The sequence below is a fragment of the Rhinolophus hipposideros genome, assembly GCF_964194185.1.
Source record: "Rhinolophus hipposideros genome assembly, chromosome: 18".
Lineage (NCBI taxonomy): Eukaryota > Metazoa > Chordata > Mammalia > Chiroptera > Rhinolophidae > Rhinolophus > Rhinolophus hipposideros.
The window spans coordinates 52,216,226-52,231,316 of record NC_138064.1 but is presented as its reverse complement, the minus strand read 5'-3'; the positions used below and the strand labels follow the sequence as shown (position 1 = coordinate 52,231,316).

At 38.4% G+C, this 15,091-nt stretch overlaps 1 protein-coding gene across 1 annotated transcript in view; it reads left to right on the top strand.

Annotated features, from left to right (window-relative positions):
* The window catches only part of AMPH (amphiphysin), a 237,470-nt gene that overhangs the window by 196,347 nt on the left and 26,032 nt on the right, over nt 1-15,091 (top strand). Inside the window, exons 13-16 of the mRNA XM_081080325.1 lie at nt 2,632-2,655; nt 4,589-4,612; nt 7,470-7,502; nt 11,510-11,566. Coding sequence (XP_080936451.1) covers nt 2,632-2,655; nt 4,589-4,612; nt 7,470-7,502; nt 11,510-11,566 — 138 coding nt within the window. The remainder of the gene's footprint in view (nt 1-2,631; nt 2,656-4,588; nt 4,613-7,469; nt 7,503-11,509; nt 11,567-15,091) is intronic.

Genomic DNA, 15,091 nt, shown 5'->3' with positions numbered 1-15,091 from the left:
GGCCTCATCATTTAAATTTGGGCAAATCCAAAGATGCTAGAATATACTTCAAATTAATTAATGAAGGTTTATTGTAAAACTCGTCTTAGGAATTGAGACCCAGCTCAAATTTCTGGTCTTTAAGCCTTCTTGATACCTTACAGTAAGCCACTGGGGAACAAACAGATCAATATGAACCTCAATAAATAAAGCTTCTCCTTAATTCATGCTTTGTTCCAGATGACTGGTGTTCTGAGGGCCTCCCTGTTGTAATATAGGAGCAATAAAAGTCTGAGATGTCAATAAAGCAGAAAATTAAGTAGATCAAACACTAACCTTAAAGGTGTTTTGAAAAAAATGGGGCTCTTAGATGAATGTTTCAGAAACTTCTATTAATTCCCTTTTAGGAGATTCATCATGTGCATTAGAATATTAAAGGCTCCAACAAGTCCTGTGATTTAAAGAAAAATTTGTTTAGATTTGTTTAATTTAGAGTTTCTCAAATTTGTTTGACTAGACAAACCGCTTTTAATGAAACTTTCTTAACATTCATTGGAATATTCTCTAAAACATACTTTAGGAAGTGTTAACGTAATAATTGTCAGCAGGTTTCAGGGTTCTGCCTTGGTAACCAAGGAAAGCAGAAAATGGGTGTACATTCCTTTCGGGATACTTCCTTCTCAGCACTGTCACGCAGACAGCCCGCAGAAGTCCAGACTTCCTCCGCCTTATTCACTCGTTGCTGTAGGGGCAGAAGCCAGTTGCGCAGTGGATGCTGTGCGACCAGTGGGTGGGAGTCCTCAGCATTTCCGTCTGCTGTTTGAATCGAGAGAAACCTCTTTTATATCAATTCATGATTAAATTAATCCGTACATCACGGAACTTTGTGTGGATTTAGGACTCAATCTTTCAGAATTAAAAAGAAAAAGTAACTTTGGTTAAATCTTCAGAAACTTGAGTTCTGAAGAAAAACATTACTGCAGTTAGGAAAAGCTGCTTGTGCCCCCATGTTCTTCCTCGGGCCAGGTAACAAACTGCTCTGGCTTCTCAGTGGCCATAATTGAGTCACCGCACTGCAGAGTTGTCTGCTATCCAGCTCTAATCACATCCTCGTCTTTTGCTAAGACATCTTAGGCTGAGATAACCAAGAGAACAGAACCATTTGCTTCTGCTGGCCCTCTTCCTCCTTCACTCAGAGCAATCTACCTCACCCATCACCTGATCCTGTGTTTTAAATTGATGTTCTTGCTAGCGGAGCACCTCACCTTGTGATCTTTGCAGCGTGCATACGTGCTAACACATCCTTTCACGAGCCTGAGGATCAATAAACACGACGTTTTCCATTGCTGCCTTCCTTTGGAAAAAATACTGCTGCTGTCTGCGTTATGTGGGGGTGTGTAGTAGCTTTTAGGAGCTGTGATTCTTATGGGGCTGTGAAGCAAGGAAACATAAACTACCTGGATAATCAGAAAATACAGCTTAGATGCGAAGGAATCCAAGTATAAATAACTGACTTTCAGTGGAGCTGTTCTGCTCTCCTTTCTTAGTCATTCTTCCGGTGCCTACTAACCCTAGACCAGCCAGGCTGCACAGAGATGTGGGTGGGTGGGGCAGTGCAGTTGGAACAGGTCCAGACCAGCAGCTGGCTTCAGTCAGAACCACAGGGCCCACATTTTGTAGTACAGAATCCAAATGAGACATCTATGGGCCCATCTGGAAGCTGTCATATTCTTCAGATGGTGCCAGGCTGTCTAATTTGCTGTTCACATGTACTGATTCTGAACAAGTGCATAATCATGGATCAGTTCTAGTCACAAAGACATGGCAGAAAAGAATGTGGCTTAGCAGTGATTCTCAGTCATGGACAAAGAAGAAAGAGAGGTCTCCACACACAGGGAAAGTCATTTTTGAACCATCTGGATTCATTCCCCAGGATCAATAGTCTTTATAATTAAAATGCCAGTAGTAAGTGTAAGTTATCCATATATCTTGGAGGGCATCCTACTAATTTCCATGATTGCCAGTTAATTGAGCTGCATGTTATCTAATTCAACATACCGAAGAGCTACTTTTCTGGGGTTCATTTACCATCAAACTTGTCATTATGCATCCTTCTTCAATTTGGTGTGGGGAAGAAATAGCATTAGCAATGCTTAGAATCTACATTTCCTCAAAGATTGATAAACTCTATTATCTGGACACCTGGTTTACTTTATTTGAGTGTGTGTGTGTGTGTGTGTGTGTGTGTGTGTGTGTGTGTGTGAAAGTAAACTCATTCATCATGATTCAGATATACTTTTCCACTTTTATAGCAAAAGGCACATTGGTTAGACCTGTGCTATCCAATATGGTAGCCACTAACCACACTTAGCTATTTAAATTTAACATATTTGACATAAAGTTATGTAAAATGAAAAATTTGATTCTCTTATACCAGCACATTTCAAGTTCTCAATGTGACTAGTGGCTACCATATTAGACAGCACAGTTATGGAACATTTTTATCACCAAAGAAAGTTCTATCGATCAGTGCTGTAGTAAATGTTTCAAAAATGTTTATGATTTTATTTCAAGAACTTTTATCATCTCAGTATTTTTATGTGCTTGGGATTTATATACTAACAGTATTTTTGTTTGCCTGTTTGTTTTCAGACGTTGCCCTGGGACCTATGGACGGTAAGAGTACTAAGAACTCCGTGGTTTGATGTATCTGCAGCCCTAGAAATTTGTAAGCTTGTTGTATTTCATTTCATCTGTGATAGCAAGAAGACCCAAATGTTTTTGATAATAATATAGTCCTCTAGAATAACCATCAGCTCCCTGATGGTCCCAGGTATTACCAGCACCTAGAAACAGAGAGTGTCGGTGCTTCAGACTCCTGGATGAGCAAGAGTTTGGCACTGTGCCCCTTTATGCTTCTCCTGTGATCATTGGTGGTTAGAGGAAATGTGGTAGTGAACGACATGCACATGTGTTATTGCTCTCAAGTAGACTACAAGAAAAGCATGGATGAGAAAATGTAAGGGATGGGCCCTCTGCCCAGGGAACCTTTTTTAAATCATTATTATAATTTTCAGTGAATCTTAAGAATTTGAGCTTTAGAGCCAGACAGCCCTGGATTTCAGTCCAGACTCTGCTTCTTATAGCAATATGACTGATCATTTTCTAAAACTCTTCAAGCCTTAGTTTTTATCATCTATAAAATAAGGGTAGTGACACCTATTGCAGAGGGTTGTGTGATGATTCAGTGAAATAATATTTGTAGAGTATTTAGCTCAATACCTGGTATGTATCAATAAAAGGTAGATATTACTGTAATGTGATTATTCAGCTAATCAGACATGCGAGTAGGAGTACTTCCAGAATTTAGAGTTAGGAAAAAGACACAACAGAGCTTTGTGGTGAGAGCATATGTGCTGTGAAATTAGGAAACTGGCTGCACCCAAGTAGAGGCTCCCCTACTTTGGGGTAGGTGCTTTGTGTCCCCCGTCTTAGCACAGCCTTGGTCACATGGTCTTAAGCCAACTTGAGTTGCATGTTTTCTTTTTTAGTGAGACAGCAACAGGAAAGTTTGGTAGATCTAGGAGCCTGTAGTTTTCTGAAGTCATATTGCTACTTTCTTTCCTATAAGGAAAATGATGACTGTCCCCTTCCCTGCCACAGAAGCAGGTTTACACTGCACAGCACAGGGTCCTTGAAGCATCACGGAACGCTCTCAAGAGAAGAGCTAAAAAAATGTTGATTGAAAACATCTTTTATAGTGAGCTCGTTTGACTTGTATATTCGCAAAAAGGGATGCATGGATTAATGTTCAGGCCATTTGATTTCTAGCCTCAATTTTGAGTTAATTCTTTTGGAGATTAAGAGGACAGTGCTAATTTTTTGTTATTCCAGTATTTCATATCTTCAGTTGGAGCTATACCACGTTTTTTCTTCCCTCGCTGGGAAGGATATGGTGAGGGTGGAGGTACCATCTGGAAGGAACAATGACTATTTTAGAGGACAAATCTGCTAGGAGTGGTAACAGTAACACGATTACAAAACAATAGCTCCCTGGACACAATAACAGCTACCCAGTGTTGTTTCTTTATATCCAGGCAAAGCTTCTAGGCTTGAGAGGGTGTTGGGGGGAGGCTGAGGAGAACCCTCCAGGTAGTCAGAGTGCTTGGTATCAGACCACCCTCCGTCCACAATCCACGTCAGAGGCAGAACCAAGTTCAGGCTGAGTTTAGAGACAACTTGCCCGATGCTGTCAGAGCAGATGATACTGTGGAAGTCTGTGGCTCCCAGTGCTTACTGTCAGGCTTGCTCATTTATTTGAAACTTTGCATTTCAGAGTCTGCTGAAGCAGAATGTTTTAACAGCCATAAAACATTCTTGTCGATACTAGAAAATGACAGCCTCTTTATGTTTCAATTGTGTAGTCTTAAACAGTATTGGAACAAAACTCATTCCTATCACAAACAAGTGGTAAAATTTAATCTCAGACCAGTGAAAGCCACAACCTTTAGCAGCAAGCTGACTCTGGATAGCATGGGATTTTAATATGCTAGTGAATTTTCTTCTCTTGCCTTGTCATTTTTATTATTTATTCTTTTTACTCATACAGACAAACACTGATTTGGTACAGCCGGTAGGTAAATATCCAGAAAATTCTGGATTATTTTTCTTTTGTATTTAATATGTATGACATACATGGTATATTACCTAAAATGAGCTTTTTTTTCTCTCATGGCATTGCTTATCACAGATTTAACCTTAATCCATTTCATTGAAATGCTCTCTAGTTTTGTTTAACTGATGTCACCCAACTGAAGAGCTTTGTGTTTCTCATCAACTCTCACCATGATCTATTTTATCTTATGTTTGTTTTTTTTTTCTTTTGCTGTTCTGCATACTCTAAAGACTGACTCTTCAAAAAGTCTTTCCCTGTGTAACCTGATCATGGAGGAAACTCCAGACAGTGGGTTGGCCGAAGAAATTCAAAGATCTCAGATTGATCTAGGTGTATTTATTTGGGGCCCTGATGCTAGCACAGACAGTGTCAGCCAGGAAATTACCCACGGTGGGTCTCAGGAAGACTCTGCGTGTCTCTCTGAAGCAGAGCAAGACATGGGACTACCCACCGGGATGCTTCCTTCTGCTGACGGGCACACTGTAGCTGAACAGGGTGAGCGTGTCCCGGGGCCCGCCCCTCCATGTGGAAATACACTCCTGTCCCCAAAGCCTGTGCCTCAGGCTGAACTTGCCACTGCGGCTTATATGGAAATGGAGCTGCCTTATGACTTACCTGATTCAGAGATGCCAGCCATGGAAACTGGTGGCCTGGTCAAAGAAAGTCAAGAAGATGTTAAAAAGTCAGAAGAAGAGGAAAAGAAACAGAAGGTAGAAGATTCTATGCGGGCAGGTGTGGAGACATGTGAAAAGGTAGACACTGGAGCTATTGATATCAATACACTAGAAGGTACAGAGGAATTAGAAGAGACAGTGTGTGAAAGTACAGGAAACAGGATAGTTGATCTTAAGACAATAGGAAAGCAAGACCAGAAGACCTTAAAAATTAATGAAGTGGAAACTAGGAAAGATCTAATAGTTAGGTGGAAGGAAAGTGTGAAGACTGATGAAAAGTATTTCAAGATAATGGGCCTATTAGAAAAAGACAGGGAAAGAGTAGACATGGCATGTGAATTTAGTGACAAAGACAAAGGGCTAGATGACGGGATTCAAGTAGTGATAAACAATTGTGAAATTGTAGAGGGCTTTGGAGCTAACCTTGGCAATCACGCAGATATTTTGAATCGGCCTCTCCAGACTAACTCTGTATCTAATATTCAAGATGCCAGCCCTGAGGGGTGGGATTTAACTAGAAAAAACATTAAAAAATTTTTAATTAACCCTCCAAACTATGATATAATATGTCACGAAGCACAGGGCAGAGTCCATGATGAAGAGATTCCGTGTCAGTCTGTGTTACGTGCTCCTGGAGGTGACAAGAATGAAAATTAGACTGTTCTTTTATCCATAAAACATGAAGTGACAGCTCAGTCTAGGACAGGTCTTTATTATTCTTTGGAAACAAACAGAAGAGACGGGTTTGTGTAAGGCATAAGATTCATTAATAGAGGTATCTGAGAGTACAGTGACTGGGAACTGTAATCATACCATCAACTTGCCAGGAATTGCAAAAACAGACTCTTGGGGAGCAGATCCAGGTCGAATCTTACAGCCAAGCTGGGATGCAGCAATGAGTCATAGGGATACATTGGAATTCTCTGGTATACCAGATGGCCAAGCTAGTGGATTTGCCGGTTGGCTTGATTCTATTAACCATTGGCCTATCAGAGATATGGTATGCTTAGATCATTGCTGGGAACATTTAGATATAGTTGCAAGCAAGAAAGGGCTGGAGGTGGACTTACTGGCAGATGTATGTGAGGGAAAAGCCACTGATAGCTGCTGGGAAGAAAGCCAAGAGACAGTTAGAGCATTGGTTCTGGGAACCTCCCAGAATGCTAGCACCGAAAGCTCTGCTAGTCCCCAAGACAATGGCATCAACAACTCAGATTTATCTGAAGATGAACTTGCTAACCAGAGATATGGATTGTTGTACCAAGAATTAGAGGCTGGTAAAGAAGAGGTACATACCCCATATGTAGTATAGACTAGTCAACAATTTCTGTAGGTTCTGTTTTTCCTCATGTTTCCTACCCACTTCATTATCCATCACTATCTTTTCTGAGGCCTGCCTCATCTCCTTGACAGATTGTTGTTCCTGTACTTCTTACCTCTCGAAATCTGTGCAAACCAACACAAATAGGTTGACAAAAAAACAAAACAAAACAAACAAACAAAACACAACACACACAAACACACACACAAGGATGATTATGTTGGGAACTAGTGAGAGTCTATTTTACCATCCATTTACTGTGTTTATTTTTTCTACTTTCATTTTTACTGTTCAAGTACTAAATATATATATAGAACAGACTTGGTAGAAACATGTCATGTGCTTTTATTGGGGTAACTACTGTTCTTAAGTAGTTACCCCAATAAAAACACATGACATGTTTCTACCCAGGTCCACTAAAACTGTAGAATCTCATAATAGGTGTTCATCAAAAAATCTAACAAAATAATGCGTTAGAGAAATACTGGAAATGCTTCTTCTAGATTCTATCAATAGCTGCAGAAAAGAGCTATTTCTCCGGAATCATCTCATTATCGAAAAAGTGGGTTTTGGTTAGCACTGAGGCACTCACCAGCAGTAATTGTAAAATATAGTCCATGTTGTTTTTTTGTCAGCCTATTTAAAATAATACAGTATGGCCTTTTGCATTTCCTAAGCACTTTCATGCACCGCACCCTTTTGTATTATTTTAAAATTTGTGGTAGTCTTTACTTTCCAACCTGCATAATGGACGTTCACTGATCCTACAAAAATTGGTAAAAAAAAATAATAATGTACTCTGCTTTCCATTCCTATTTAGGCTTCTGGTGGTTCATTTAATGGATTCACCCAGGTAAGAAATTGATTTGCTGGCAAAATTCACCTGTTGAGAATGATGCAAATTTTTAAAATAAGGACCTCTGTGTCACTGGTATGGCATAATGATTAAGTGTGTCAACACAAAACTACTTACAAATTCAGTAGTGGAGACAGTGATATTAACAGTATTGACATTGTAGGGTTGTTGTGAATATTAAATGAGGTATGCCCAGCAGCGTGTGCTAAGCCCTCCGTGACTGTAGTTAGTCATTGTTAATATTATTGGCTATTCCGTCGGCTTCTGCCTTCTGCTGCTTCTTCAGCTGTCCTGATCTGAGAGATCCACTAAATTCAGCTGTTGGAAAAGAGGAGAGAGATTTGTTTTGAATTAATGAAACTGGTCTTTAGAAAATATGAGACGTTTTAGGAGCATTTTTCTAAAGATTCAGATAAGACTTGTACTACACAAAACCGTTCCTCTTCAGTGGTTCTCCAGAAAGGAGCCATTGAAAGATCAGAAATCAGGTTGGCTCTGGCCAATAAGGCATTATTTTCCTTGTAAGTCTGTGGAGGAGGAGCAACAAGATGGACTGTTCCATTCATTGTATGTGTCCCAACAGATGGACAGTTGTAACCCAGGTAAAAGGCAGATCACATGGCTACAAACTCATGGAGTAAGTTCTAAAAAACCTCTGAACGGAGACTTCCAGCAAAAGCTTTTCTGTGATGAATGCTTTGTCTTAAAATATTAGACATGAACAATTTCAAATTTTAATGTTTAGAATTTCTCAATTGGAAAGTTTGATTCCTTTCCCTCATGTTACCTATAAAAAGATAGAAACCACTCACACACCCACACCCAAATACAGATACACACACAGAGATGGTAAAGCGTCTTTTCCATCTGCTTAAAACTTAGGGTCATAAGAAAATTTGGGTCATAAGAATTGTTATTCACTTCTCATTTCTAAAATGTGTATTTTTATCAGTTATAAATGCACAAAATTAAAGAGTATAAAATTTTGTAAGGGTGTTTTATTTAAAATCTTCAGACCATCACATACCCCTCCATTTCCTGTTTTTGAGAGGCAAATGCTTTTACTTCTTTTAACAGATTCTCTGGTTTCACCCCGACATGTGTGCATGACTTTCTTTTAATGCTCCTTTTTGATTTCTAAAGCATCATCTGTTGACTCATCTCTCGGGAAGGTGAGGACTTAAAGCACTTACGACCTCCTACCTTCCCCGTTCACCCCGTCTTCTGCTTCCTGCCTTTCTGACATAGTTCCGTCATAGCCATCAGTACCCAAATCATGAAGTGTATATTTATTTCCTTTTATGCCAACGTTTTGTTTTCCTTTGAGGAAATAATGGTAGGGTCTTGTTGGTTGGTTGGTTTGCTTAGTTTTCCAGATACTTATCACTAATTCAATCACATACTCTGTAGTATACAAATCTTTCCTCATTTTGTTGGAAAACAAATATTCAGTCAGTTTCATCTTGAAGAACTAGAACTTGGCTGTCTGTCCTTTCGGACTGCTCCAGCCTAAAGGGGACTGGCTACGGCACAGCTGCTGCCACAGGCTCTCCCATGAAGTCAGTCCCGGGAAATGCTTTCACCGCGCTCTCATGTCAATCGCTCTATTCTGGACATAAATTTTCCTTACTTATGGTGTGATTCCACAAATTAAAACACATCCTCACCTACAAATTAAAGCACATTCTTTAGGAGCTTACCGAAAAAAATGTGTGTTATGCACCTGAAAATGCCTTTATCTATACACATAATGGACTGTTAGTTTCAATATCATATTGGAAGTTGTAAATTGTTTCCCTTAGAATTTTGAAGAAATTATTCCACTTAATTCAACCTCCTAATGTTGCTACTGAGAAAGTATCATTTTGATTCTTCATATTTTGTGAGAAACTTTTTTTTCTCTTTCTTTCTGCCCTTTATATACCACTCTCTTTTTTTTTCTTTCTCTCTGGAAGTTTGTAAAATTTTATTTTCCCCCAGTGTTTGTGAAATTTTACAGCAATGCAGTCTCTAGGCTCTTTTAATCTAAAAATTTTTCCTAGGCTCTTAATCTAAAAATTTGTTTTTCAGTTGGGGATTTTTTTTTTTTTGATGATTTCTCTTTTATTTTCTTTGTTCTCTCATCTTGTAACACTTTTCTTTTTCGTATGTTGGCTTCCTGAACCTCTAATGATTTGTTTTCTTTGCTATTTCCTTTTCTCTGACATCTTTCTCTAGTTTCCAACGCTTCTAAAATATTTTCACTTCTATATATATATTTCTAATTTCCAAGAGACTTTTTTTTTTTGTTTACCAAATACTTGTTTTTAATAGAATCTTCTTCTTACATCAGGGATACATCTTTCATTGTATCTCTGAGGGTATTAATAATAATTTTTGAAGATTTTTTCCCTTGAAAAGTCTTCGTTTTTTGTCTGTTTTGTTTTTTACTATTCAGTTTTTTTTTTGTTGTTTGTTTGTTTGTTTGTTTGTTTTGAGATTTGAGACTTTTCTTAAATGGCTGGTGGTCTTGGCTGTTCACTCATACTTAAGAATGAGACACCAAAAAGCTGTCAGGAAACTTGCGGAGGCAGGTTGAGCTCATTGACTATGGGCATTGTTCTAGGATTTTCTGGCTCAGTTTTCATGTTCAGGAGGCCCTGATGTCAGATTCTTTAGGCATTTGTCTTTTCCTGAGCTGGTGAAATTTCTCTGGGAAAACTCTTCTGGTCAGCTGTCTGAGGTGTGCAAGCCTGGCTACCAGTGTAATGGGAGGTGAATGGGGAAGAAGTTAGAGGTTGGAGGGAGAGGGGACAATGTTCTCCACTTTATTTTGTAAATTCTCCCTTAACCCTGCTACATCCCTGATATGCCTGTGTGTCCCCAGTCCAGAGACCCTCTGTTTCAGTCTCTATGGAAATAATCTCAAGTCTTGTACTAGGGTAGGAAGGGATATTGCTTGGTTTTCAGATAGATGAGAGTACCTCAAATTCTAATTACTTTTTAATAGACTTTCAACCAGTTTCCTGTCTTTAGCACAATCCTAACTTCCATTTCCCGTGGTTCCCATGTTTCTAATTGTTGATCCATTAGGAGTTCTGAGTAATAAAATCGTGTTGCTTTTTAGCATTTCTTATATACTCTTAGAATGCAGATATTTTTGGATCCAGCAAGTTACTCATTGCTCATTTCTCTGCTTTTCAATTTCAAAATTTCATTGCTCTTTTTTTTTTCCTTTTTATGTTTCTTCACTTATGGGTCTATGTGTTAAAATTTTGCTTTGTAAAACTCCCCTTATTGTTGTTTAGTTTGAATTCTGAATTCTGGAGATTACAGAGGTGATTTCAATCTACCATCTTTAACCAAACATCACTAGTTTATCTTTTCGTTGGAGAGCCCTTGATGTCAAATTTTGTAGGTACTTTTTTTCTTGATCTGGTTAGATTTCCTATGAAAGAGTCTTCTGATCTCCTGCCTCATGGTGTAAGACTGGCTACCAATATAATGAGAGATGAATATTACCTAAAGATCATTGTTCCCTTGGATTCCTCCAGCTTGATTTTAGGTTATTAGGTCAAGAATATATTGCATAAAATTTTTAAGTTACGGCTCATAATTAAACTGTATTAAGTCACACATAGGTGAGATAGTAAGATTGAGTTTCCAACATTTAAAAAGCTTAAATTTGTAGCTTAGAGCCACTAAATTCTAATTCATTGTAGATGTCCAGAAGAGAAGCTGCAGACCAAAAATACCCTCTGAAGGCACTATTTACTTAATGTCCCTCATCGTATCCTCAATATTCTTCTAGCTCAGATTTATACTTAAAATAACTACTGTTAAAAATAACTTTTGCATTCTTTTTTTTGCTTTTCTGATTAGAATATAGGGAGATTTTAAAAAACGTTATATTTATTGACACAATTAATGGGAGTTAATTTAAATGGTATTTTTGTTGTTGCTTTTTTAGCAAATTAGCAGGAAACTTGTATTTTTTAATCTTCTATTTTCTCCCCGATTTTCAGCCCCAGGACACTTCATTATTCATGATGCAGACAGACCAGAATATGATCGGTAACTTGGTAAGTCAGTTTTTATTTGTGTTTTTGAGAAGTTGATAGTTACTGCAGAATGTCCTAAGGTTGATGATTCTAGGTTATCCAGAGCTTGAATGTCCAGCATGCAGTTTCTGCAGCCCCCTCTTTTCTAGAAAATAGGAAGGAAAGCTTCTGACAAATCTCAATGTGACTTTGAATGTGCTTGTTTCTATGTATAAAGGCACAGTGATAACAGCCAAAACCAAAGTCTCCTAATTGTGGGCTTCGGTAGAACACAGTAAATCCATCAAGGATCTAGCTGTTTCCATGTGGCTATAACTTAAGCTACAGGATTGAAAATCAAATTGCAGCGATAATTCATGCTTCAAAATAGATCCTTGCTTTTTCTTGAACTATTACAGAAGCTACCCCATTTCTTATCTTCTCCTATCTTTTCTGTGAGTTGCAGAAAGAAATAACACATAGTAGAGGTGTGATTCCTACTTTGATGAGAGATGAGATGAGAGAAGAGCTTAGCTAGAGAGTCAGGAGAAAGCAGTTACCCTTGATGTTAGAAGACATTCCTATAAGATAGATGTTGTATTTATCATGGGAAACCTTTCTAGCAGCAGCTTACTAGCAAAGTTGTATTAAGAGACCTTGTGTGATGTCACTTGTGAGCTTGTCAGTGATACACTACAGAGGATTTTGGCTCTTTGAGGATTAGTGCACAAGGGTTATTCATAGCTCACTGGTTTTCCCATGGGAATGGTGTATAATTATCTGAGCTCCTGGCTTTTACATTGGAAGTGTAGAATTGCTTTTAAGTAGAACGTTTTTTTCTTTTTGGATGATTACATTTTTAAGTAAGGAATTCTGGGAAATTTGTCTTAAAGGTTAATTTGATATTTTTCAAAGGTAAGTGTGTTTCTAATACCTTGTAATAGATGGTCGTATTTTTGCCTTTTGGGTAACCAAGTGAAAGGTGGAGTCTGTGTGACCTTCAAATAAAGATATAAATGTTTTAAGTAAAAATTAATATTGGTATTAATAATGGAGCAAGAGAGACACATGTTTCATGTTCATTGATGAGTCTCAGCCTGGGTAATGATGGAATAAGGGTTATACTGATGCTGGATGCTGAGATTTTAAATTGTCAGTTGTGAATGGGTGAAGATAAATGGAGAAATACAGGTATAAAAGAAAGACAATGGGTCATAATTAAACTCACACCTCTTATTTTGATGCAAAAGTCCAGGCATAGAATCCAGTGTTTTAAAGTTCCTCTGAACTTCTCTCCAGCCCCCATAACTGGTTCTAGGCACTTCCATTGTCTGTCCTTCCTTTCTCTTGGTATGTAGTCTCTGAAGCAGACATCTTGCACCTCTTTCCATTGGGGAACTTAGCTTCATCATGCCCAGCACTGCATCTGCTCTGGCATTGGCTTTCCGTGTGGGGATCGAGGGAATCATAGTGAACATCTGTCTCCTGGTGAGTTGTGATTATGTAGGATGATCCCAGGAGCAGGACAGTTTGCCAACCTCTGTCCGTTGACTGTTCTCAGTGAGGTAGAGGTTGGAGTTGTTAGCCAGCTTCCTAGATCACATTCCATAGCGTCACAGCACATTCCCTGAGTGCAGATTTAAACCTTTGGAGTCTGGCAGCCTTGCTCAGGGCTTGGAGTTGCCCCCATGGCCCTTTGCATTTCTCACCAGATTAGCTCTCCCAAGACTGGAGAAGCAGGACTACAAGGCTAATGTCATATTGGAATATGACTAGATCCTTAGGCCCACTCTCTGGATCCATCTCCTCTGATTGACTTGCTTTTCATCTAATCATAGAGGATACTGGAAAGTGTAGGCCAAGTTGACACTACTTGTTTTGTTCTAAACGAAGAATTCCATTTCTGAGTCTCTGAGTTAAACCATTGTGACATCCTGCTGCCACCGATATAATGATCACTACTCCAGCAAACAGTAGGAAATCATTACCAGTACTCATAAATGGGTATGGCAAGGTACCAACCCATTTGCAATGTTTGTCAGAGGAGGCATTTATAGAAAAAGAGTGGTTGAAGCAGGGCACAATTCTGACAGGACTATTTTAGATCTTTCCATGAGATGTCATTCACAATTTATCTTTGTTTTTCTTTCTATCTTGACAAAATAATTACAATTTTATAGTATCTTAGAAGGAATGGAAGGGCGACTTCTACTTCCAAATTTAAGGAGCTGATTGTATGTACAGTCGTGCTGTCATGTTTCATCCTTACTCATCATTCAGTGAGTTATATTTATCTCCCCCAGAATTTAAGTTAAGTGGCAATGATATATTGTAACATTTGGTGTGATGTTATAACATAGGGGAAAATGGAGTGACTTATGGGGACATAACTTATCCTACCTCCTCTTCATACTGTGTCTCTATTGCATTGTCTGATTTCGGCAAGCAAATGGGATTCGACTCATTTATGACATCACCCCACTTAATTCTTGCGTTATATAAAACCTCAAAATTTCTTAGCACTTCCAAGAAACCCAGATTCTCATAAAAATAGTTTCTTTCATTGTAAGCTATCTTTACTTTTGCTAATGTACAGTGATGTATGCCTTTGACTTACCGTTTAAAACTTCTCTTGGCTCCTCAGCTAGCCTCAGACTTCCTCCGTCTCATAGCAACAGCTCACAGGGTCAGTCACCTGCATATGGATTTCTTGGTGCTTGGTCAGATTACCCTTGCAGTCCTCCTTTGTGTAGGTCATTTGATACTAGGCTGTCGTAGAAAATTACCTTGACTTCCAAAATGGTAAGCTCATACCCTGCGAGCTTGCAGTATCTGTTCACTGCTATAAAAACTTGTTCTATTATGAAGATAATCCTCTTGAACAATAATCATAAAATCTTTTCCCATAGCGAACTCCTGAGAATATATTAGAGTGAATTTTATCTCATTTTTTTTCTTAAAAATTGTATCACAGCACCTCTTAAAGGTTATAAAAGCCCATAAAAATATCAAATTTTTGCACGCGTATCTACCAACGTGTCCATTTCATTCTGCCCTTTAAAGAGAAGGACGTGAGTCACAATGGAGAATTTGGTGGGGGCTACAAGACAAATATTTTATATATACGTCCAACATTAGGGTATTCATTATTCACTTTATAATGTCAGCATAAGTTCTCTATCCTTTCCCTATGGCCCTTGTCGTGTACAGCAGCTTAGATGGACACACAGAACTAGAGGTGGCTTTTAATTGCTTATGGTAAGAGTCTGACAGAAGTTACTGATTTCTCCCAAGTATTTATTGGGGACTTCTTTCTCCTCTAAGAAAACACTTTTAAACTCTTTTACCGTTTAAAATTTCTGATGTAAAAGGATCTTAACATGCCTTCTATTGGTCATCCATTTAGTGAAATAGTCATGCTAAATAAATATGTTTATTTGTATTAATCAAAATAGAAAAAGAGGTAACTTTTTTTTCAGTAGCCATGGTAACATGCATTGATTGACCCTGGTGTTTTAAATGGCCTGTTGTTATTTAATATTGCTGATTTTAAAACTGAAAAAAGTT